The 24,042-nt window shown below is 34.4% G+C and overlaps 1 protein-coding gene across 7 annotated transcripts; it reads right to left on the bottom strand.

Annotated features, from left to right (window-relative positions):
• Positions 1 to 6,603: 6,603 nt before the first annotated feature.
• On the bottom strand, positions 6,604 to 23,637 carry LOC119497692 (meprin A subunit beta-like). Of its 7 annotated transcripts, XM_037786001.1 has the most exons (19): positions 23,436 to 23,637; positions 19,166 to 19,243; positions 16,620 to 16,669; positions 16,007 to 16,093; positions 15,666 to 15,684; positions 15,514 to 15,552; positions 15,330 to 15,355; positions 15,156 to 15,237; positions 14,662 to 14,779; positions 14,190 to 14,368; positions 13,221 to 13,439; positions 11,045 to 11,206; positions 9,284 to 9,514; positions 8,700 to 9,143; positions 8,390 to 8,563; positions 8,137 to 8,242; positions 7,979 to 8,026; positions 7,880 to 7,930; positions 6,604 to 7,517 (listed from the first exon to the last, which is right to left on the bottom strand). In XM_037786001.1, the coding sequence occupies exons 4-19, from the start codon at positions 16,067 to 16,069 to the stop codon at positions 7,439 to 7,441; spliced, it is 2,040 nt and encodes a 679-aa protein (XP_037641929.1). In that variant the 5' UTR covers positions 16,070 to 16,093; positions 16,620 to 16,669; positions 19,166 to 19,243; positions 23,436 to 23,637; the 3' UTR covers positions 6,604 to 7,438. The 7 variants fall into 7 exon arrangements, with proteins under 7 accessions (XP_037641929.1, XP_037641927.1, XP_037641928.1 ...); XM_037785999.1 differs by having other exon boundaries at positions 7,880 to 8,026; XM_037786000.1 differs by lacking the exon at positions 23,436 to 23,637 and adding an exon at positions 21,158 to 21,560 and having other exon boundaries at positions 7,880 to 8,026.
• Between the last annotated feature and the right edge of the window lie 405 nt (positions 23,638 to 24,042).

Raw genomic sequence — 24,042 nt, 5'->3', positions numbered from 1 at the left:
TATAGTTTGTGAAAAAAAAAAAAAAAAAAAAAAAGTCATAGTATAGTATGTCGAATAAATTAAAAAAAAGTCATAGTATAGTTTGTCGAAAAAATATGAAAAAGTCATAGTAAAGTATGTCGAAAAAATGTAAAAAAAAAAAAAAAAAGTCAGTATAGTATGTGAAAAAAAAAAAAAAAAAGTCATAGTATAGTTTGTGAAAAAAAAGTCATAGTATAGTATATGAAAAATTCAAAAACAAAACTTCATAGTATGTCGCAAAATAAAAAGTCATAATATAGTATGTCGAAAAATAAAAAAAAGTAATTGTATAGTATGTCGAAAAATGTCATGAAAAAAGTCCTAGTATAGTATGTCGAAAAATGTCATGAAAAAAAGTCACAGTATAGTATGTCGAAAAATTTAATAAAAAAAAGACAGGATAGTATGTCGAAAAATTGTATAAAAAAAGTCATAGTATTGTATTTCAAAAAATAAAAAAGTCATAATATAGTATGTCGAAAAATAGTCATTTTATAGTATGTCGAAAAAATTAAAAAAAAAGTCATAGTATACTATGTTGCAAAATAGAAAAAAATCATAATATAGTATGTCGCAAAATAAAAAAAGTCATAGTATACTATGTTGAAAAATTAAAAAAAAGTCTTAGTATAGTATGTGGAAAAATTAAAACAGTCATAGTATAGTATGTTGAAAAATTAAAGAAAAAATCATAGTAAAATATGCCGAAAAATGTAAAAAAGAATTCATAGGATAGTATGTCGAAAAAAAAAAGTCATAGTATAGTATGTCGAATAAATAAATAAAAAAGTCATAGTATAGTTTGTCGAAAAAATATGAAAAAGTCATAGTAAAGTATGTCGAAAAAATGTAAAAAAAAAAAAAAAAGTCATAGTATAGTTTGTGAAAAAAAAAAAAAAAAAAAAGTCATAGTATAGTATGTGGAAAAAAAAAAAAAAGTCAGTATAGTTTGTGAAAAAAAAAAAAAAAAAAAAAGTCATAGTATAGTATGTCGAATAAATTAAAAAAAAGTCATAGTATAGTTTGTCGAAAAAATGTAAAAAAAAAAAAAAAGTCATAGTATAGTTTGTGAAAAAAAAAAGTCATAGTATAGTATGTGAAAAATTCAAAAACAAAACTTCATAGTATGTCGCAAAATAAAAAGTCATAATATAGTATGTCGAAAAATAAAAAAAAGTAATTGTATAGTATGTCGAAAAATGTCATGAAAAAAGTCCTAGTATAGTATGTCGAAAAATGTCATGAAAAAAAGTCAGTATAGTATGTCGAAAAATTTAATAAAAAAAAGACAGGATAGTATGTCGAAAAATTGTATAAAAAAAGTCATAGTATTGTATTTCAAAAAATAAAAAAGTCATAATATAGTATGTCGAAAAATAGTCATGTTATAGTATGTCGAAAAATTTAAAAAAAAAGTCATAGTATACTATGTTGCAAAATAGAAAAAAATCATAATATAGCATGTCGAAAAAAATTAAAAACATCATAGTATAGTATTTTGAATAATTTAAAAAGTCATAATATAGCATGTCGAAAAATAAAAAAAAAGTCATAGCATACTATGTTGCAAAATAGAAAAAAATCATAATATAGTATGTCGAAAAAAATTAAAAACATCATAGTATAGTATTTTGAATAATTTAAAAAGTCAAAATATAGCATGTCGAAAAATAAAAAAAAGTCATAGCATACTATGTTGCAAAATAGAAAAAAATCATAATATAGTATGTCGAAAAATAAAAAAAAAAGTCATAGTATTGTATGTCAAAAAAATAAAAAAAAGTCATAGCATAGTATGTTAGAAAAGTCTTAAAAAGTCATAGTATAGTACATCATAAAAAGTTATTAACTACTGTCAGTGAGTGTTACCTATGGTTCAGAGTTGCCTGTGGTTGTTTAACTTTTAATCGAGTTCTACTGCAGGCTTTTCTCTATGTTGTTGATCTAGGCTCTATTTCTGGCTTGTTTGGTAAAATGCCTGCAACAACTAACCATGCAATAAAACTCTCTCATCAATGCCACCACCTACCTCACCTATGGATTCCTCCAGCTGAAAACCCCGAGGGTTGGATCTCTTAAGCTCTACCAGATCCAAGACGATGAGGGAATCCTGGAGTCGCTGGCTGCAGAAACCTCCTGCAACCATGCTTCCCTGGCTTGGTCCCTCTGCATCCACAGATCCGGCAGCTCCATGTCCACAACAACACAACGCCAGTTTACCACCATGGTTGACTCCATCACTAGGAAAGTCAGAACAAACTCTGCAATAACTTGTTGTGTCCCGGGTGCCTCTGTCACACACACATAGATGTCCAAGCTATCGAGATCCTCGCAAACGAACCGGGCAGGTAATTGTTCACCTGGGTCGCAGGTGGTCCAAACATTTCCACGACGTGCGCGCCTTCATGGCATGCGTCCGTGTCAGTGTTGACGACGCCCCTCCCACTATTCGTCATAGTATAGTATGTCAGAAATAAAAAAAAAATCATAGTATAGTATGTTGAAAAAAAAGTCACAGTATATTATGTTGAAAAAATAAAAAAAAGTCACAGTATATTATGTTGAAAAAATAAAAAAAGTAATAATATAATATGTTGAAAAAAAGTCATAGTATAGTTGGTCGAAAAAATAAAAAAAGTAATAATATATGTTGAAAAAAAGTCATAGTATAGTATGTCAGAAATAAAAAAAAAAATCATAATATAGTATGTTGAAAAAAAAGTCACAGTATATTATGTTGAAAAAATAAAAAAAGTAATAATATAATATGTTGAAAAAAAGTCATAGTATAGTTGGTCGAAAAAATAAAAAAAGTAATAATATAATATGTTGAAAAAAAGTCATAGTATAGTATGTCGAAAAAATAAAAAAAGTAATAATATAATATGTTGAAAAAAAGTCATAGTATAGTATTTCGAAAAAATATTAAAAAGTCATAGTAAAGTATGTCAAAAAATTTAAAAACAGTCATAATATTGTATGTTGAATTTTTTTTAATAAGTCATAGTATAGTATGTCGCAAAATAAAAAAAGTCATAGTATACTATGTTGAAAAATTAAAAAAAAGTCTTAGTATAGTATGTGGAAAAATTAAAACAGTCATAGTATAGTATGTTGAAAAATTAAAGAAAAAATCATAGTAAAATATGCCGAAAAATGTAAAAAAAAATTCATAGGATAGTATGTCGAAAAAAAAAGTCATAGTATAGTATGTCGAATAAATAAATAAAAAAGTCATAGTATAGTTTGTCGAAAAAATATGAAAAAGTCATAGTAAAGTATGTCGAAAAAATGTAAAAAAAAAAAAAGTCATAGTATAGTTTGTGAAAAAAAAAAAAAAAAAGTCATAGTATAGTATGTGGAAAAAAAAAAAAAGTCATAGTATAGTTTGTGAAAAAAAAAAAAAAAAAAAAAGTCATAGTATAGTATGTCGAATAAATTAAAAAAAAGTCATAGTATAGTTTGTCGAAAAAATATGAAAAAGTCATAGTAAAGTATGTCGAAAAAATGTAAAAAAAAAAAAAAAAAAAGTCATAGTATAGTATGTGAAAAAAAAAAAAAAAAGTCAGTATAGTTTGTGAAAAAAAAAAGTCATAGTATAGTATGTGAAAAATTCAAAAACAAAACTTCATAGTATGTCGCAAAATAAAAAGTCATATAGTATGTCGAAAAATAAAAAAAAAGTAATTGTATAGTATGTCGAAAAATGTCATGAAAAAAGTCCTAGTATAGTATGTCGAAAAATGTCATGAAAAAAAGTCACAGTATAGTATGTCGAAAAATTTAATAAAAAAAAGACATAGGATAGTATGTCGAAAAATTGTATAAAAAAGTCATAGTATTGTATTTCAAAAAATAAAAAAGTCATAATATAGTATGTCGAAAAATAGTCATTTTATAGTATGTCGAAAAATTTAAAAAAAAGTCATAGTATACTATGTTGCAAAATAGAAAAAAATCATAATATAGTATGTCGAAAAAAATTAAAAACATCATAGTATAGTATTTTGAATAATTTAAAAAGTCATAATATAGCATGTCGAAAAATTAAAAAAAAGTCATAGCATACTATGTTGCAAAATAGAAAAAAATCATATTATAGTATGTCGAAAAATAAAAACAAAAGTCATAGTATTGTATGTCAAAAAAATAAAAAAAAGTCATAGCATAGTATGTTAGAAAAGTCTTAAAAAGTCATAGTATAGTACATCATAAAAAGTTATTAACTACTGTCAGTGAGTGTTACCTATGGTTCAGAGTTGCCTGTGGTTGTTTAACTTTTAATCGAGTTCTACTGCAGGCTTTTCTCTATGTTGTTGATCTAGGCTCTATTTCTGGCTTGTTTGGTAAAATGCCTGCAACAACTAACCATGCAATAAAACTCTCTCATCAATGCCACCACCTACCTCACCTATGGATTCCTCCAGCTGAAAACCCCGAGGGTTGGATCTCTTAAGCTCTACCAGATCCAAGAGGATGAGGGAATCCTGGAGTCGCTGGCTGCAGAAACCTCCTGCAATCATGCTTCCCTGGCTTGGTCCCTCTGCATCCACAGATCCGGCAGCTCCATGTCCACAACAACACAACGCCAGTTTACCATCATGGTTGACTCCATCACTAGGAAAGTCAGAATAAACTCTGCAATAACTTGTTGTGTCCCGGGTGCCTCTGTCACACACACATAGATGTCCAAGCTATCGAGATCCTCGCAAACGAACCGGCCAGGTAATTGTTCACCTGGGTCGCAGGTGGTCCAAACATTTCCACGACGTGCGCGCCTTCATGGCATGCGTCCGTGTCAGTGTTGACAACGCCCCTCCCACTATTCGTCATAGTATAGTATGTCAGAAATAAAAAAAAAATCATAGTATAGTATGTTGAAAAAAAAGTCACAGTATAGTATGTTGAAAAAATAAAAAAAAATCATAGTATAGTATGTTGAAAAAAAAAGTCACAGTATAGTATGTTGAAAAAATAAAAAAAAATCATAGTATAGTATGTTGAAAAAAAAAGTCACAGTATAGTATGTTGAAAAAATAAAAAAAAGTAATAATATAATATGTTGAAAAAAAGTCATAGTATAGTATGTCGAAAAAATAAAAAAAGTAATAATATAATATGTTGAAAAAAAGTCATAGTATAGTATTTCGAAAAAATATTAAAAAGTCATAGTAAAGTATGTCGAAAAATTTAAAAACAGTCATAGTATACTATGTTTAATTTTTTTTAATAAGTCATAGTATAGTATGTCGCAAAATAAAAAAAGTCATAGTATACTATGTTGAAAAATTAAAAAAAAGTCTTAGTATAGTATGTGGAAAAATGAAAACAGTCATAGTATAGTATGTTGAAAAATGTAAAAAAAAAGTCATAGTATAGTATGTCGAATAAATTAAAAAAAAGTCATAGTATAGTTTGTCGAAAAAAAAGTCATAGCATAGTATACATCCAGGCTGGTTTGGGAGCAAATCAACTCTCACTTGCAAACATTTGGCTATCTGTCACACACCTTGCTGCTCCGCTCGCAGGTAGTCCAAACATTTGTACGCGTCATGACACACATCCGGTCCGAGCACCAAATGCTTCCCCGTGATGTCGTTCCGTTGTCCGTGAGGAGCCAGAGCCCTCTCCCTATACCCTACATTCAGTTTATTGTACACACCATTCCCGTTGTTTATAAAACTAGGCATAGAAGTAGACATAAGAAGTAGTGATGGTGAGCTGAAGCTTCATGAAGCATTGAAGCTTTCCAGCAAATTGGATCATTAAAGGGTTCATTCCTCGAGGCTTCACGTGCACACAAAACCACCTGGTGGTCAAGGAGTATAAAACAGGCAGATATGATCTTAACCTTCCTGTTGTCCTCGGGTCAAATTTGACCCGTTTAGTAAACTTCATTATATGATAAATATTGTTTTTTTTTCATCTAATTGTCGAAGAAAGAAAATAATATTTATGTCAAAAAAATCATAGTATAGGATGTTGAAAAAGTCATAGCATAGTTACTTAATATAATAAGAATAATGTGAAAGGGGTCACCTAGAGGTGAACCTACAGAGAATCCAGATGCAGCAGACAGCTGTTTTCAGCAAAACAGCTGTGACAAACCCACTGAGTATTACCTGACATCAGACAGACAAAGTTTGCAAGTAGCTGATGAGCATAATGGAGCAATTAACCTTTTCTCTGGAATTAGTGGAGACTAAAACCGGAGCTAAAAGTACAGTGAGGGAACATTGGACATCTATTCATCAGGCGGACACAAACACCAAATGGTGAAGGTGCTCATGTCAGTCATGTCAATTAATGCTGTTTTAATCAACACTGTAATTTACACAGAACACTCTGTCATCTATGATTTGACATGATTTGTATTACTTTAACGGATTATACTGTTTCCTTGACTCAAGTCACGTTTTTTCAAATATTTAACACCCACCTGACATTGTTTTTTCTCGCCTTTTAAGTTGCAAAGAAGACTACCTTCCATCCGGAAAGTTTGTATTTTCTACATACTTCCTGTGCAATCCAATCCAAAATACTAATAGGCATTGTCTGATGACCACAAACAAAACCATGTTGTTGAATACATTTTCTTTAATTCACAAGTATGCTATTCTTGTTTATCAAGAACCAGTGTACACGGACAGCTTGATAGACAATTCCACATCATAACGTAAACCGTATTCGTTCTTAATCTTAATCTGTCTCACAGCAACCTCTCCTTTTTACTACCCAGTTATAAAAGCAGTGAAGCTTATTTTTTTTCCTTTTCCTCAAAGGAGTACAATACTATAATAAATCAAAGTACTATTTTAAGATCAACCCACAAAAGACAAATACCAACAAATATATGATCACAGCACCAAACACCACAGTAGTAGAGACATTCAATTAATTCTTAAGCTGCTAAATTGTAACTCAACAATTACCCCTGATATACCATTGCATTGCATCTTTCTTTTTGTTAGTCACCTATTACAACAGACACAACAACAAAAAATGAATAAAAAGTAAAAACTGCTGAATTACTCCGCCAGTGGCAAATATACTGGTCCATGTGCAGAGGTGGGACGTGCCAACACGTTCTCATCCCAACTTGTCATATATTGATGCTTTGTCAGTCCCCTTGGCGTCACTAAACACATGCTTAATGTTGTAAATTAAACTAAAACACTTAGGTTCAGGCAACAAAACCACCTTAGTTAGGTTTAGGAAAAAACAACGTGGTTGGGCTTAAAATTACTACGTTTGTACAGTGAAAATGACACTGAACGTTGTAAACACGGGACACAAACGAACAGCTGATTGTAAAAACGTTTGCGTCAGTATCGAACGCCAACGGCCGTGACAAAACATCAGCATTTGACGCCATGGGAATGAGAACGGGCTGGATGTGCACGGGAGGAGACGCACATCAAGGTATCAAAAGCATCAATGCGAGCAGCAGGGTGAGGACAGGAGAACAAACCAAACCAGCAGAGATGCCAAAAATGCTGCAGCAAGAAGAAAGGAATAGATTATTAATTAATATAAAACAGAGGATTTTTGACATATGCCTCATAGTGCTTTGAAAAAGCACACCTATAGCTACAAAGGCTGTTGGTTTCTAGGAGAAATTTGTTTGTGTAGCCTTCAAGTTACTAGTGGCTGTTGCAAAGAACACACTGAGCACTGATCTCACTGTTATTCTGCAATGTGTTGTAATTTATATTTAATCATTGCAGCCTTCTTTACATTGCAATTTTCTGTTTATGTAACAAGTCGATTAGCCCCAACAGGAAATAAAGCTTTTCAAGCCCACTGCTTTTACAGCTAACAAATTAGTGCAAGTGTAACATGTGAGTAAATCTGTTACCTGTCGTCATCTGTTGTTCTAGGAAGTGGACGGATGGTGGGTTTAGGAGGTTGGTGGATGGAAGTTTTAGGAGGTGGGTGGATGGTGGGTTTAGGAGGTGGGTGGATGGAGGTTTTAGGAGGTGGTGGAGGGTAGGTGGGAAAGGTCCTAGTAAATGCATAAGCAGAAAGGTATATTAAAATCAAAAAATTCAGTTGTAAAATGAGAAGTTGTTTCAGTGCTGAAAATGTACTTAATTTCATTACACAACGTCCTACCGTGTTGAGCATGGGCCGTTATCCAGATCTCTAGGAGGATGTGTAATCTTCACTGGTCCCATTTGAGGACACGGTACAGTACTTCCATTAACAAGAGGAGTGATATCTAGCCAAAGAAGAAAGTTTCAGTAATGATGTACGACAAAACTTCACCTTAGTTGTAAAGTAATGTTTCAAATACGTTTGTTGTAGAATTCAAAGCAGATCAATTAAACAGTCAAGTTAAACAGTATAAACATTTTAAGCAGCCTGCCTTGGAAGTTGAAGACGAAAACAGCATTCCCTCCCTTGAGGAAGTCTCTGGATTTCATTTCTTCCAAGTTGGAAAAATAGCTTCGGCCAAGGAGAGGTCCTTCATAAATGGTTTCATCATTGGCACCTACGTATGTATTTCCACCATCACGAGGATTGCCCCATAGATAGCTACCTGTTTATAGAAAGCATATAGACCATTAAAGGTAAATAACCAGAGTAAATACTGTTACATATAGTGTGCTAAAGGGGTGACTTTTCATTCAAAAATTAGTGTTAGTTTGTATATCTTCATGTTCTTTTAAACTTACCATCCCGGGCTTTTTCTAGGTCACTGGTCATACTCCTTTGCTTGGACATCTGCAGCTGGATGTTTGGGTTCTGATCCACCATTTGGAAGGTCACCTGCCTTTGTGGGACAGGCCACTCCAGCTGGTCATCATTTTCACCAGACAAGAGCTGTGCAAACAGTCCAAAAGATGTTCTGGACGGCCCAACCCCAACCGCGTAAGCATAGCCCCCTCTGGAGTAGTGTCGTTGGCTATATATATTGGATTGACTATTTTTCCGATAGTCCTCAAAATTATTAACCTGCATGACTACATGTGGACATTCGAGCTCAGACAGATTGATGTCATCGATTGAGAAGCCGCCTGAAGAGCTTCCTGCTCCTTTACGAACCTCAAACTCCACCTGGAATTGCTTGCTGGCATTCAGGGAAACATGCTTGATTTGCCAGAAAAATGTTTGTCGACCTGGAGGAAGAGTTTTGTGATGACTTAATTGCATTACTTGAATATTAATGGGTTCACTATGAGGAATAGCTTTCAAACATTTGAGTTTTAAATACCATTTAGAGCAGATGATACCAGATAATCATGCAAGTTGACATTACCAGTGATCTGTCCCATGAGGCGGCGGGTTCCGTTTAAATCCATTTCATCTTGAAACTCTCTGATCCAGATGTTGAGGCAGTCTGACTCGCTCCCACTGTGGTAAAAGTAGAACTGGAGACACTGGACATGGCACTCCCTCTTAGGACTCATCTTGTGGGTTTCCAGCCAGGCTGAGGCTCCCTCCTGACCTGATGCTGTGCTAGCATGCATGAAGTAACCTGCACCCTTACCTAGAATGTTGTTGTCCAAAATAAATGTCTTATGGTGGACCTTGAAATGTCATATCTACATAAAAGGTACATATAATATAAGTAAATGATATACTGTATGGGTGAGATTTACGTTGTGAGACCCACTTAAAATTTAGTTTTTTGGTAAAAAAAAAAAAAATCTGTCTAAACATGCAGATATATATTTTGTCTCATTCATCTTTGTTTTTTTTCTTATTATTTGTGGGGGCTTTTATGCCTTTATTAGATATCCAACAGTTCAAAGCTAACAAGAAATGAGGGGAAAGAGAGATGGGGAATGACATGCAAGAGGTTCCCAGCTGGATAGGAACAGGGAATATTGTGGCTCATGGTACTCTAACTTTGTTTCAATAAAATATTCAAGTCCCTGAGTCTGTGACTTTTCCTAAGAGTGTGTTATGTAGCACCCCCTGTTGTTAAAAAATGTCAAGATAAAGCCAGATTTTTTTTTTTTTTTCAAAAAGGCCATTTATACCTATAAGTCAGGGGTCAGCAATCTTTACAGTCAAAAGAGACTTTTTTTCCTCTTAAACGTATGACTTTATTCTCATAATAATACGACTTTTTTCTCTTAAAGTTATGACTTTATTCTTGTAATATTACGACTTTTTTCTCTTAAACGTATGACTTTATTCTCGTAATACTACGACTTTTTTCTCTTAAACGTATGACTTTATTCTCATAATATTACAACTTTTTTCTCTTAAACGTATGATTTTATTCTCATAATACTACGACTTTTTTTCTTGTAAACCTATGACTTTATTCTTGTAATATTAAGACTTTATTCTTGTAATATTATGACTTTACTCTCAAAATATCAGATTTGTTTTTTTCCCCTCATTGTGGCCCTGATACTCCGTCGTACCATAGACCCACAACAATGATGAATACAAATGAAAATGTAAACAAAAAACAGTTATTCATTTCCATTTTTAAAAATCCACAGGGAGCCACTGGAGAGGGACTAAAGAGGCTCCGGAGCCGCAGGTTGCTGACCCCTGCTATAAGTGGCAGTGGGTGAAATTGACCCCTATAGAGAATGCAGTCATTTTCGCCCAATTCATTTTGTACGTTTAGATAAACATTCTATGTTGCTATGGCAACACCTTTTGTCTATTACTGTGTAATAGAGCTGCGTCATATATCATAGGCTAACCTTCACTATGGACAAGAGTAAGACATTTATGAATGTACTGTATATCAGACCTTAAACTTGCTCAATGCATTCTGATGGTGGGGAGGTTTTAGGACTGAGAGATGTGTCCTGGGTTGATTGTGACTCGTGTTGTGAGCAGCATAAAGGGACTACAACTATAGCATTTCGTTTTACAACCCCATATTGTAGAATGATAAATAAATGAACATTATACCTTGGAAATCTATGTATTCTAATAGCGGGTAAATTTGACCTGTTGGCGGTTTATACAGTGACCCCTGGTTGTTCTAGTGTTAAACTGTTTGCACTTAAGAACTGCAAAATTTTAATTTTTAAATTTGAAATCTTACCATAATCACCCATGCCATTGGGTAGATTGGTGTGGTCAGAATAAGGACGCCCCTTTACTTCTGTTACCATTTCCCAGCCACTGCCCCTGTGTGAGCAGCGGTTCATGTGACAGACGTCTCCTTCAGAGAAGCTGCAGGACATCTGAAATGCACTGGTTGAATCTGTGGAGTTGAATGAAGAACACAGGATTGAGGACTATTAGTTGACTTGAGGTTATCAAATCAATATGTGAAAGATTGTGAGTTTAATAAAGTCTACAGAAGATAAAGCAGTAGATAGTGTGTTATAGCTGCAATTCAAGCATAGGTTTTGTAGGTAGTAATTGATCTGGTTTTCCCCTGTTTACTAACCAGCTGCTGGGTGTAGCTTCCTATTTAACGGACAGACATGATCCTCTCATCTAACTCGCCAACGGAAAGTGAAAGAAAAAAACGCATTTCCCAAAATATCAAACCTTGACTTTAAGCTTTATTTCCTGGGCAACAGTTTCCTCAAAAATTCCTGCTCTTGAGGTTCTTCCATTCAGGAACTATTATAATTAACTGAATGTTTATTATTTGTCAAAAGACCTCTTGTGGTTTAGTGAATGATGAGTGTTGTCTGTCTGTGTCTGCAAATAGCCTGATGTTGTAGCACTGCAAAAACTCCTGGGAGAGAAGTTTGGGTGGATGGTTGTCTCCTACCAGCAGTCAACACTGGCTTCGGTTAACCATGACCCCAATCTCTTTCTAACCTTAACCAAGTAATTCAGTTACCTAAACCTGCTTCAAACCTTAACCATAGAGGTGACAGACTGGCTAATGGGCATATGAATCATCATTATTATAATGGCCATTTTTAGCAATTTTGTTAGGTACTAACAAACAATGTCCACCTGTTGATCGTGGAGCCAGATCAGTAAAATGTACATAGTGGTCATTTTGGAAGGCAATGATACATTTAGACCCTGATTACTCTGGTTGAAACTAAATAAATAAATGTGTTATTGTCGCGTATTTTAAAAATGATGTGTTTGAATATTTCTGCATACTGGGGTCCCTAAACAGTCTTGAAATTGCATAAATTGGGTATCAATGTAAAGCTGAGACTCTTGTGGATCCAATGAGCCCAACTGTATTCATGTGTGATGATGTTAATCCCCAAAGTAGCCATTTCATTATAGTGAGACCATTTTTTGAAATTTGACCAAACTGTATACAATGACCTGTGGTGACCTCTAGGATAATCAAAGCCTCGTGAAACTTTACAGCCACAAACTAGAGACCTAGAGCATTCAGAGGATGTATGGCTTTCCTAGGTAGATTGACAATAAGGGGGTTTCTGAGCAGTTTCCAGAACAGAAGTGCTCAACATCTAATTGCTGAAAAATTCAATTCTTGCAGAAATCTCAAAATGTCAAAAGACTTTGAAACCAAATCACAGCATGGCTTCTTCTATGGTGTTCCTCACGGTCTTGGTGACTTAATGTGGTACTTTGGAGGGATTATTGATAATTTTGATCAATTCTCGATTGGTAAAAAAAACAAAACGCTTAAATTTAGCTTCAAAACTGTGTAACAAATGGTACCAAAACCCCCAAATTGCTGCAACAACTTATGACATAATAGAGCATGGCAATGGACATCATAAACTTCTATAATAATGTTCTAAGCCCTTATACACTTTCACAATTTATTTTAATTAGGTAATTAATTCATGTTTATTTATGATTTATGACTAGAACAACTTGACACACAATGCTGAGCTGCAACTCAAATTAATCTTCAGGTCCCCAGTTTTCAGATTATGTACACCACTTGTATGTGACAAAAGATCCAGAGATTCTATCTTCCTAAAGATCCCCTGTACCCGCTAAAAAAAAGACAAAAAACGGGTTTATTGTGGGTCTCAGATGGTTAAGCTACGCAGATCACACTTAAAAGAAGCTATTTATTAGCTAGAGTGATGCTGCGGGCAACCCAGAAAATAGGGCCTATTTAATAGGCTAAATAGTTATGTTGTTGTGTTTTTTTTTTTAATATTTTCAAATAATAGTATTAACATAGCCTGCCTATGCTTAGGGCCGGCTCTGTGTGATAATGCAAACAATTACTTTTCTGTGTGTTCACACTGAACTGACTGATTTAAGTCACTGGAATAAATAGTGGTTGGTCCCTTTAAACTCCAAACACTTACTGCATTTGTAGAGGAGGTTCAGCTCCAGAACATCAGTGGGGCTCATTTCCAGGCTTTGACCAATAACATCCTGGAATTTGGGGTCTTTGGTGATAACCGTTGACCCGTTGCCATTGGAATATTCATTTTTGCTGTAGTGCATCACTGACATGTAGTCGTATGAGGTTCCCTGATTGGTGCTGGTTTCATTGGTTTCTGCTAAAAAATTTTGCTCAAAACCTACATGACACATAAAAGTAAGCCGTCAATTACAATATACAGTGTCAAAAAAATCATTGATTAGACAATAAAATTAGAAGAAATTAACACATTGATCTCTTCAGTCTTAAATGCCAAATGATAAGAGTTGACAAGTGGAAAAGTAAATTGGGAACCAACACAGAAAAATTCATTGTGAAACTTGTTTACAATTTTAACTAATTATTAAAGGTGCTAAATGCGATATTCAGAGCATTAATATAGCAGCAAACAACTATCTGCTGTGTAAAGATACAGTGGAGTGATGTCTACCTGAGCAGAGAACGAAGTCACTCTCCCTCTATGTGTTGTTATCTGAGCTTCTCAGTGCTTTGATGACATCGCTGGACTGGCCACGTGTGCTTTAAGTGCATGTTAGTGCGTGTGAGCATGCCCCACTGGCTAGCTCACGGCCGCTGCTCTGCACTAATCTCATATGGCGGTTACAGCTGATAACGCCGTCCCGACTGATGGCGTTGTTGCAAAAGCGTAGCACCCACCCACCGCTTCCCCTTCAGGTAAAACCTGTTATCTCTGTCAGCACTTTTGCCGTTGAGAAGCAATAGAAATGCTCCCAATCCCGTATTTAGCACCTTTAAGGCATTAATAAGTGTTTTTGGAATTATGTAATTATTCATTTAAGAATGAATAAATTAGCTTTGTCATCAAAAATGAGTTTTGACATAACACATATAGAGAACAGAAATGTTATGATGAAAGTCTTAATGAGACCTGGTTCGATGTTCTCGAATGCAATGGTCACATAATCATCTCTGTCATATCTGGACTGTTCATGGAAGAAGCCTAAAGCATGGAGGAGCTCATGTTCAACAGTGGAAATCTGATCACAGAATCTCCCGATGGAGACTTCCTGTCCGATGGTTGATAATTTCCCATAAAATGAATAACATCTAAAACGGGAAAAAGCACTCATCAGTAACAGCTCATCACATTTATACCTTTATGTAACTGACCCGACCATTTATCAAAGCATACGCAGAGCAAGTTCAAAGTCTGTGTGTAGGAACCGTGTATGAACAGGAAAATCGTATCAAACGTGCACGGACGATAATAAATCTCACAAGAATCTCATTTAAATACCGAAAGCCAAAAATGATCAAGTCTTAGTAGCACTAATGTGGAGTTAGCAAACAAGAAAGATAAGGACGAAAAACATACAAATGAAGGAAAATACAAAACATACCCGTCTAACTTTTGAATAAAAAGGTAATAGTCCTCAGAGTCCCTTGGTTTGAAGTCAATGCATGACTTCAACCTGAACTGGTCAAAGGCTCTCAGGATCACTCCTTTAGCATTCATCTCTAATGCGTAATAAGGAAAGACAAAGAAATGACAATGTAAATGCGATATAAAGATGAGGTATTCTTGCTTGTGTACATTAGTCTGAGGCACTGCTCTCACAAATTCAGTTGGAGGGATGGGGGGTTGTTTTGCATAACTGGGTGACATGAAACTATGTTGACTTGCCAAGTAGCTTTGTTCACGTCAATGTGGCTCCGACTATATGTGCCGACTGCCTCCAGCAATTTGATGCCTTTTGAACTGCACCGACTGGTGTACAATCATGTAACAGATTTCACCAACTACCTAATGTGTCCCATAGGTGTGCTCCTCCCTAACACCAAATATATATATTATTAATATTCTGGGTTGTTATGCAGGAAAAATTATATTTACCAAGGCCTTTATCCAAAACATATGGGACTGGAGATGTCCACAGCTTGTCCTGATTAGTAACAGCACTCCTTGTGTTCGGTTGCTGAGGAGATTTATAATTTTTTTTATTGGGTGACACAAATAATTCATGCATGTTTATCATTTTAATAATTTACTACAAAATACTAAACTCACCTTCAGAATATCATCATGTACTGAACCTAAGATAAAGCATAAAAAGTGAGTGTTTTTTTTAACAGAGAAATCGATAACTAATAGTTAACGGCACCATGAATCCACAACAAAGGTGCTCTGCCAAATATAAACTCAATAAAACAATCTCACCACAAGGCCCATTTAATATTGATATTAACTTTACCATTGTTTGCTTCGGAAATGCTCTTGTCTTCACCGATATCTACGAAAACAGATGAGATGCTGCTTTATAAAGTAGCATTGGTTAATTAAATAATCTTTACGTTAAATTCATTTTATGAAATCAAATGAAGAATTTGAAATAATACAACTTACCCACTATCTGTCCTCCATTCTGTACACATTAACACATAACACATTATCTTCACATCAACATATACAGTATAGCGCTGAAATTCTCAGATATACAACATGAAATACAAGAAAAACATGAATGTATTCTATTTGCTGGTTATCAGAAACAGGTTTATTACCAGGTTTTCACATCCAAGGAATTCGCCTTGATGTTTTGGTGCATAACAATAAACACGGTAAGAGAAAGTATGGCAAAAGAATAAATAATTGATTAAACTGTAGGTAATTAAACACTTTAGAAAATCTGTAGTGTGAAATACGTCATAATTTGACAGAAAGTACAACAATAAATAAACTCTTACTGGGCCTCGGGAGAATGCTGATGAAATTGCCAAGGTCAGGACAAGGAAAATGTAGCCTTTCATCCTTGTAGTGCGTCTTGGACCGAACTTTAATCATACAATTATTAGAGATTATATGAAGAAGCATGAAAAATTCAAAGATACATGTATACGCTGTAACTTTAACACAATAAAGCAACTATACATTACATTTTTCCTGGCAATCTCAAAGATTTTCATTTAAATAAATCTCTGTTAAGCCACTATCTATATCCAAATGAGGTAACATAGTGGTGATTGAGCCTATGGCCCACTGATGAAAGTATTGCAATATTCATATATGTGCAGTATTATGAACTGGGAAAATGCTGTTGTATACAAAAAAAAAAAACAATTCTGAAAACTTGAAGCTCACTTACATAGAAATATAATTTTCTATTCTATTTCAATGCTCATATATCCACAGATATAAAACGTATATCTATGCATGTATCAACAAAAAGACTCTGGACTACTAAACTCCGAGCACAATTCTATTGTTTTCACTCAAATAGGAATTCTACGTCAGCCAGGACTGAAATCTTTAGGATTGCCACTTTGAAGAGATAGATAGAAAATGTTCATCTGTGTTTACCTTCTGCTAGCCGACTTATCTGCTCCTCAGCTGCACATGAGAAGCTTCAGCTGCAACAGCAGAGTTTTAAGTGGGTACGACAACCCACATAGTTTTAAGGCTTATACGAAAGTCGTCCTGCAACATTATTTGGATTCCTTCCAAATACTTGCTGTCGGTTGCAATGCAGTTTGTCAGTATCAGTATAGAGATATCAGAGTTTTGTGCACAAAGGGCCTTGGGAATTTCTTTTACTGCCAGAGAACAGTCTACACTCTTAAACTTGCAACATGCTGTCTCAGTTGTTGATCTATTAATTTGAGCATCATTTTTATGCACGGTCGTGTATTCACTTTTTAATTATTGTTGGGTGTCTCGCTGTGTAATTAGACTTCACAGTAAATGGAACTCTGTCATGCATTAATGCAGTAGACACGGACAAGTTAATTGGTGTTAAAAGTTCTACGTTCTACACTACGTTTCACTATGCAGCAGTTGTCGAGACATTTCACTCAAAATCACAAATGTGGTCCTCATGGTGGCATTTGAGGAAAAGTCAGGACGTCACCAAAGTCTGTAGGGTTCACTCTGGGGACCATGAATGTCTGCACAAAATATAATGGCTTCCAATTCCAGTTGTGGCCAAAGATTGTATATAAGAAGTGGACGTAGTCACCGTGACGTCACCCATTGGTTTGTGGACTGCAGTTTTGAAGCCTTGAATTCGTCATTTTGGCTGTAGCCATCTCGGTTATTTGCAACCAGAAGTGACACAATAGAGTGGAGCTACGTACAACTGAAAGCTGAATAAGACATTTTAATCACCTATGCGATTAATTTCCCATTAAATTAAATAATAATTAATTAAATATTTTAATTGATTGACAGCCCTCATACCAACATATAGAAGTAGAATTATCAAATGCAGCTCTTTTGAAGATTATTTTGAGTAAATACTAGTTCAGTTTCCTTCCATTTATCAGACAAATTCAAATTTAAAATCAGTAAATTTGGAGATACATGGTTTTCACTGGACAGGAAGGGTATGAAAAATTCAAATCAAATATAACAGAGTGGAAAGTACAGCATTTGCCTCAAGTAAAGTACAAGTACCTTGAACTAGTACTTAAGCACAGTACTTGAGTAAATGTACTATTTGTGTTTTAGACATTAGTCTAGACAGAACTGGTACGATGGAATGATGGTGGTTGTACCGTTTCCCATAATGTCAGAGGACGAAGGAGGTGTTACTGGTTTTGTAAAACAGACTTTTCCACATTCTTTGGCATACAGTCTCCTGTGAGCCGGTATACAGTATGTACCTTTCAACATATTCATTTACATTTTGTTTTTTCACCCCCTCAATATTTGTCTGTCAGCTGCCTCTCTTATAGCTGGTTTAAGCAGGTTCCCTTATCGTCGGTGTGCATGAGAGTCACATATATAATACTTTATTGATCCCCTGGGGTGAAATTGGGACGTTACAGTTGCTCTTATACAAAAGCATAAAGAAATATAAGAGAAATAAAAATAAAGGAATATTTAAAATGTAAAAACACTTAAATATACAATATATGTAGAGAATATAAATAATAATAATAGAAGAAATTAGAAATATAAGAAATCTGTGCATCAAACACATACAATATATAACCACAGTGTAAATAAGTAAATACAAAATTCGGATCAAAAGTGAGATCTATGATGTTAAATATAAATGCAAGATTAGTATGAATAAGAATTTAACTATGAATATTTCTTGAAAAGTGCAGTATAAATGCAGTATTAATGACAACTGTGAGTATTACACAGCTGGATTATTGTACAATTTATTACAGAAAGCGTGTAATATAAAAATAATATTTTATTTACAGGTCATAAAATTTACAAAGATACCAAATTTCAGGCCAAGTTACATGGAAACATGGAAAGATATATGTTCCATTTGATGTAAGAGCGCAGTCTTTAAAACATCAGCATTATATAGGTTGAATGAACAAGCAGTTAATTAAAATATCCAGGGTATCTACTGTGTGTCAATGTTACTTAAGGGAAGATTTAAGGGGAAGTCTGGGTTATTTAAGTACTAACCGTCGCTGACGTTCCTCAGTACGCAATCACCCCCCTCAGTATTTATACCATGCGGCCCATTTCCACCTATACTTCCTGCTACATTGACCTTTTTCAACAGCAGACATTTTGACTTGTCACAGTAGGAAAAGCACAGGTGTGACTAATAACATTAATGATGGCCATATTCAGATGTCCCAGTGAACTCTCATCACACAGTGGAACTGCAATGCTTTTTTCTCACCAATTCCTTTGATTTTTACTTTGATTTTTTATATATTTCTATATGAAATTATGATTTCAGATCCAGAAATGCCATTATTCCACATGGAGGGGGTTATTTTTTTTTGTGTATTTGCATATATGTATATTTGTATGTATGCAGGCTACGCTATGTGTCTCCTAGTTTTTTTTAGAGACTCTTGTGACAGTTCAGATGTGAGTGAGAGGGAGATGTTCTGTGTTTTTAGCATTATTTATATGAAATGAGGACTTACTGCCACTTTAGGACAGTAGGAAACCAAGCACAGCTCACACTATGCTGTGTTGTTAACAACATGCACGGTACCAGGACCCTGAAATCAAAGCAGATAAATGGAATTGAGCCATCAATAATGTCATTATTTACACCTGTGCTTTTCCTACTGTGACAAATCAAGACGTCTTCTGTGAAAAACGCTGTTTACATGTGCAGAACTCATCTGATATTTCCAGTGAAGTTCCTTACATTGGACTTGTTGTTTTTTTCTCTTTAAATATATTTTTGTGTTTGTTTTTTTTCAATTGCATGGGCTATACATGAACAAAAATAAATTGCTTTTGATAGCTAAAAAACAATTAACAGGCAAATAAATGTACAGTATTTATTCTACTAAATAGGTAAACAGTCTTATACAACTCCAATAACATACATCTAAATAGACTAATCACAGATATAGAGCACATGAAAACCCAGTGTAAACTTCTGAAACATAAACAACAAAATCATGTTTATAACTAGGCGTGCATTATTAATGGAAATTTTATTGAGATGGCAACATGGCCTTCAGCAATTTTCAAATCGCAGGAAGCAAAATGTGTGTCAAAATACCATTTTAAATTAAGTATTGTGCTGCAGAGATGTCCTGTTCTATACATCATATTCTATAGACTTAAGAAAACATATTTGTATTGTACAGATCCCTGCAAAAATCACACTATGATCACTTTAACAGTTTTCAATGAAGAGTAATGACGTAAAAATGATCATTCCCTCTAATATTGCATATCATATGGCAATTCCACTATCAGTCAAAAATAATCGCAATTATATATTTCTTCAAAATTGTGCAGCCCTATTTATAAGCAATTATAATATAATTAAAAAAGTTCATGAAGTACCAAGCTGAACAAACAATGTTAAGTTTGCAGAGCTGATAAAGAGGGGCGTTTCCAGGACGCCAAAACATTTTGCTTGCGAACTCTAGTCACCTTTTTTTTCTCATTCAAAGTGAATGACATGTGAGAGGAGTGGGAGGAACAGAAAAGGTTATGTTCACATATTTAGATGGTGAGAAGCTTCAAGGAGTTTCCAGTCCAAATACCTTGGTGTCATTTTAACTCTGGACTTCAAAAAACAAGTTAAGCAGGTTGTTGCACAAACAAAATTCAACATATTGTTATTGTTATTGTTATTTATTGTTATAACATACTGTACAACCACTTGGTCTCTTACCACAGATACAATACTAAAGTACAATCTGAATATAAACAAGCCCTCCTAAAAGCTACAATCACTGTTATATGCTTCCTAGATATGGTCTCCTTTGCTGGGAAAATCTTATCAAATTTCACAATGCTTGTTTAATATTCAAAATTCTGATGGGGATAGATTAACCCAGTGGTTCCCAAACTTTTTCCTTAAGGGACCCCCTTTTGATTAAACTGAGGACCCCTGACTAAGTGACATATATTATGGATATTTAATATTATATTCTGATAATGTGAATTGATAAACTGTACAATTAACCCAGTGAACAGTGAACACAATAATGGCAGGAAGTTTGTGAAAAACAAGCAATTTGGATGAATTTTTAGCAAATTATTTCCTGTGAATATTTCATCAGAGATGAGTTTTCATGTTATTTTTAGGAACTTTTAATGCAATTCTCTGTATTGTGTATTTTTTTTCTTAATTAATAGACTTTTGACAAATTCAGTGTTTTCTTCTCCCTGACGCTTGGCCATTGTTCTATCAACTCTTTAGTTGTTTTAACTGCATATGTTTCTAATGCAGGACGAGGCTGTTTAGCAGAGAGCGAAGGGTCTTTAAATATACCTTTGTGTTCAGGTCTTCACTGTGCCCTTATTCTTTGAGATTTGATCTAAGTTTATATTTTAAATAATAATCCAAACTTTAAAAATAACAGTTTAGTTTTTCACAGAAATTAGTGAAATGCTGAGATATAGGCCAACTGTATATTTCTTTTTCAAAAAGTTGTTTTACACACCTTAAAAACAAGAAGGCCTCGCGACTCCTGTAATGATTTGGCGACCCCTAATGGGGGCCGGGACCTTCAGGTTGGGAACCAGTGGATTAACCAGTAAGAGGGGACATAGCTGTCCCAAGGAGGAAAACCTTTTTCGTCCGGACAGCTTCCCAGTTGGAAAATTCTTCATACCAGACATGAATCATACCTCGTCACTGCATGCCCGCCCTGTCCGCTCACCGTTTTGTCTGTGTTTGTCAGATTGTGTCCCTTCTGGTTTTACCTGTCTTCTGTTATATAATGGGATTTTATGATGTTGTTTTTTTTTTAATGCTTGTGCTGATTGTCTTCTTGTGCTGTCTTCTAGTAAAGTCAATTGTAATTATATAGCCCTAAATCACAAATTTGCTTCAGGGGGCTTTACAGTCTGTACAGGATATGACACCCTCTGTCCTATAATGTGATTTTATGTTGTCATGTTTTAACTATTTGTGCCGACTGCATGCTGAAGATTGTTTTAACTTGTTTTTGTAATGTCCTACTTTGCATGATGCTGCCTTACTCCTCTAAGCTTTTTTATCCTGTTTCTTTTTATCCTGTTTATTTTATATTTTAATGGCCAGTTTTAACATCAGGCCGAGGGACAACAGTTGAGCGTGAGAATAAATACATAAAGTAAATAGAAAGGGGTGTCAGGATATCGAATATCTGTTTATGTGATATAATATTACATAAACTTGATTTTGTATCTGGGTTCCTCATATGCTTCATACATCTGTGCAAACATCAAACTCTTGTTGACAGGCATCTCTCATGCATGCATTAGATTTAACAGATTTAACACACGTGTTCTAACACTCCTTTTGTACATTTAATTATACTGAAATTTGACCTTAAATCAATATCATACAAAGTGATATGATGTCTTTCGCAAACTGTAGTGCCATTGTTTTAAATACTTCAAAATAAGATTTTTTGTATTGGATTAAAGCACCTTTATTCCTAGAAAATGGGAAACACTATACAACCGACTGTCTTTTTGGAGATATAAAGATCTCCTGTGGTCTCATTGTACCCTTAAAGCCTGTGAAAACTTACACAAGCAACAATCAAAGTAAAAGCTGAGTAATAAATACATTATTTATTAAGAGTTTTACAATCAAAACTCAGTTTATCTGCTTCTTCAGTACTGTGTGGTTTTTCAAGTAAAAACAACCCTGCTCACCTCAAACCAGAAAAGAGGAGCGCAGACAAAAACACAAATAAAGAAATCCATCACGCGATTAACTATGAACAATCATGCGATTAATCACGATCAAATATTTTAATTGATTGACAGCCCTAATTTGTATACTTCGTACTGTGAACCTTTGTACATTCCTTTGGCAATTTTGCACATTTCTTAAGGTATTTATTTTGTTGTTTTCTTCTATTTTCTATTTGTTTCTTGATTATTATTTTAATATATCTTTCTATGTTTATGTTATTTACCGATTCTGATATCTTTTATTCACACTCAAACCCTTACAGTGCTCTGTCACAGTTTCACCACAGGGTGGCAGTGTAGCCTCTTCTATTGGCACTGACAAACCAGTGTTGCATGATGCGTTACACAGTGGTGGACGAAGTATTAAAGTTATTTACTTAGGTAAACGTAGTGAAACCACACTATAGAAATACTCAATTACATTTGAAATTTCACTTGAGTAAAAGTACAAAAATGTTATCAACAAAATGTATGCAAAGTATCAAAAATAAAGTATTAATTTGTCAGAAAGGGCCATGTCAGTGTTCTATGATTATATTGCTGGACCATTATCATTGACGCATTAATATGTAAACAGTGCTTCAATGTTATAGCTGGTTGAGGTGGAAAAATGTATGCTGAAATGATGTAAAATCTTAATCTGAAAAGTAACTATAGCTGTTATTAAATGTAGTGAAGTAAAAAAGTACAATATTTCCCCCTGAAATGAAGTGGAGTAGAAGTATAAAGTAGCACAGAATTGAAGTACTCAAGTAAACTACAAGTATCTCAAAATTGTTCTTAAGTACAGTGCTTGCGTAAATACATATAATCCACCACAGCAATTAAAGGACAACCACTCCAGCATCTATTATTGTGCTAGTTCACTGCAGAAACCAGTACTGTACTGCAGAGATAAAGACAAAAATATGGCCTGTGGAATTCACCAAAGCCACTTTCTATACGAAATTCACCCATTTTCAATTGACACATATATACACCTGGCCTTACAGTATTTTACAGTCCAGTACAATTGCTCTCCAACAAATCTACCTTAGTGAAGCTTTACTATGACCCATCGACACGAGAGAGCCATCTTTTCATCTCCACGGGCACTGATCTGCTTATCTAACCAGCAGCAACAGTCTAGTAACAACCCCCTATCTACATCACAACAACACTGAATTACTGTTTTTCACTACAGGAATTAAGGCAAGATGTGTCTTGTTCAAAGAAACTTGTGAGAGTAAAAAAAAACACCTCCCTCCTCTCAGTGGTCTGGGTCGTAGCTTCCTGTATTAGAGAGGGGCCGTTGGGATCAAGGCCTTAACGATGCCTTTTGGCTGTTTTGACTGATAATGCAGAGTGAATAGTTCTTCTCGGTGCCCACACAAGTGCTAATCAGCTGTAAAACTTGGCTGGAGCATGAAAATGTGAGATAAGATTTGCATTTGTGAAGTCTCACAGAGCTTTGCAGTACTTTGAATAGTTTGTGTCTACTTTAAAGTGCTGCATTTACAATAAGGACAGATTGAATTCTTACAGTTTAGATTTTTTTTTTACAAACGTAGGCTTTATCCTATTAGTGCATGAGTTATTACTCATTGCAGCCTAATAATAAAAAAGTCATTTCCTGTCAAAACAAAGGTCACATTTCTTC

This window comes from Sebastes umbrosus, chromosome 11 (assembly GCF_015220745.1).
Source record: "Sebastes umbrosus isolate fSebUmb1 chromosome 11, fSebUmb1.pri, whole genome shotgun sequence".
Lineage (NCBI taxonomy): Eukaryota > Metazoa > Chordata > Actinopteri > Perciformes > Sebastidae > Sebastes > Sebastes umbrosus.
Note: the sequence above shows the minus strand (reverse complement) of the source record. Positions and strands in the feature narration are given on the sequence as shown.

Bases quoted from the DNA above. Each gene is read 5' to 3' on its own strand.
- LOC119497692 (XM_037785999.1), bottom strand. From the start codon at position 16,069: ATGAAAGGCTACATTTTCCTTGTCCTGACCTTGGCAATTTCATCAGCA. The intron at 15,356-15,513 runs GTAAAGTTAATA...GCTTTATCTTAG, and splicing joins CATTTCCGAAGCAAACAATG to GTTCAGTACATGATGATATT. The intron at 8,564-8,699 runs GTAAGTTTAAAA...TTCTATAAACAG, and splicing joins CCTAGAAAAAGCCCGGGATG to GTAGCTATCTATGGGGCAAT.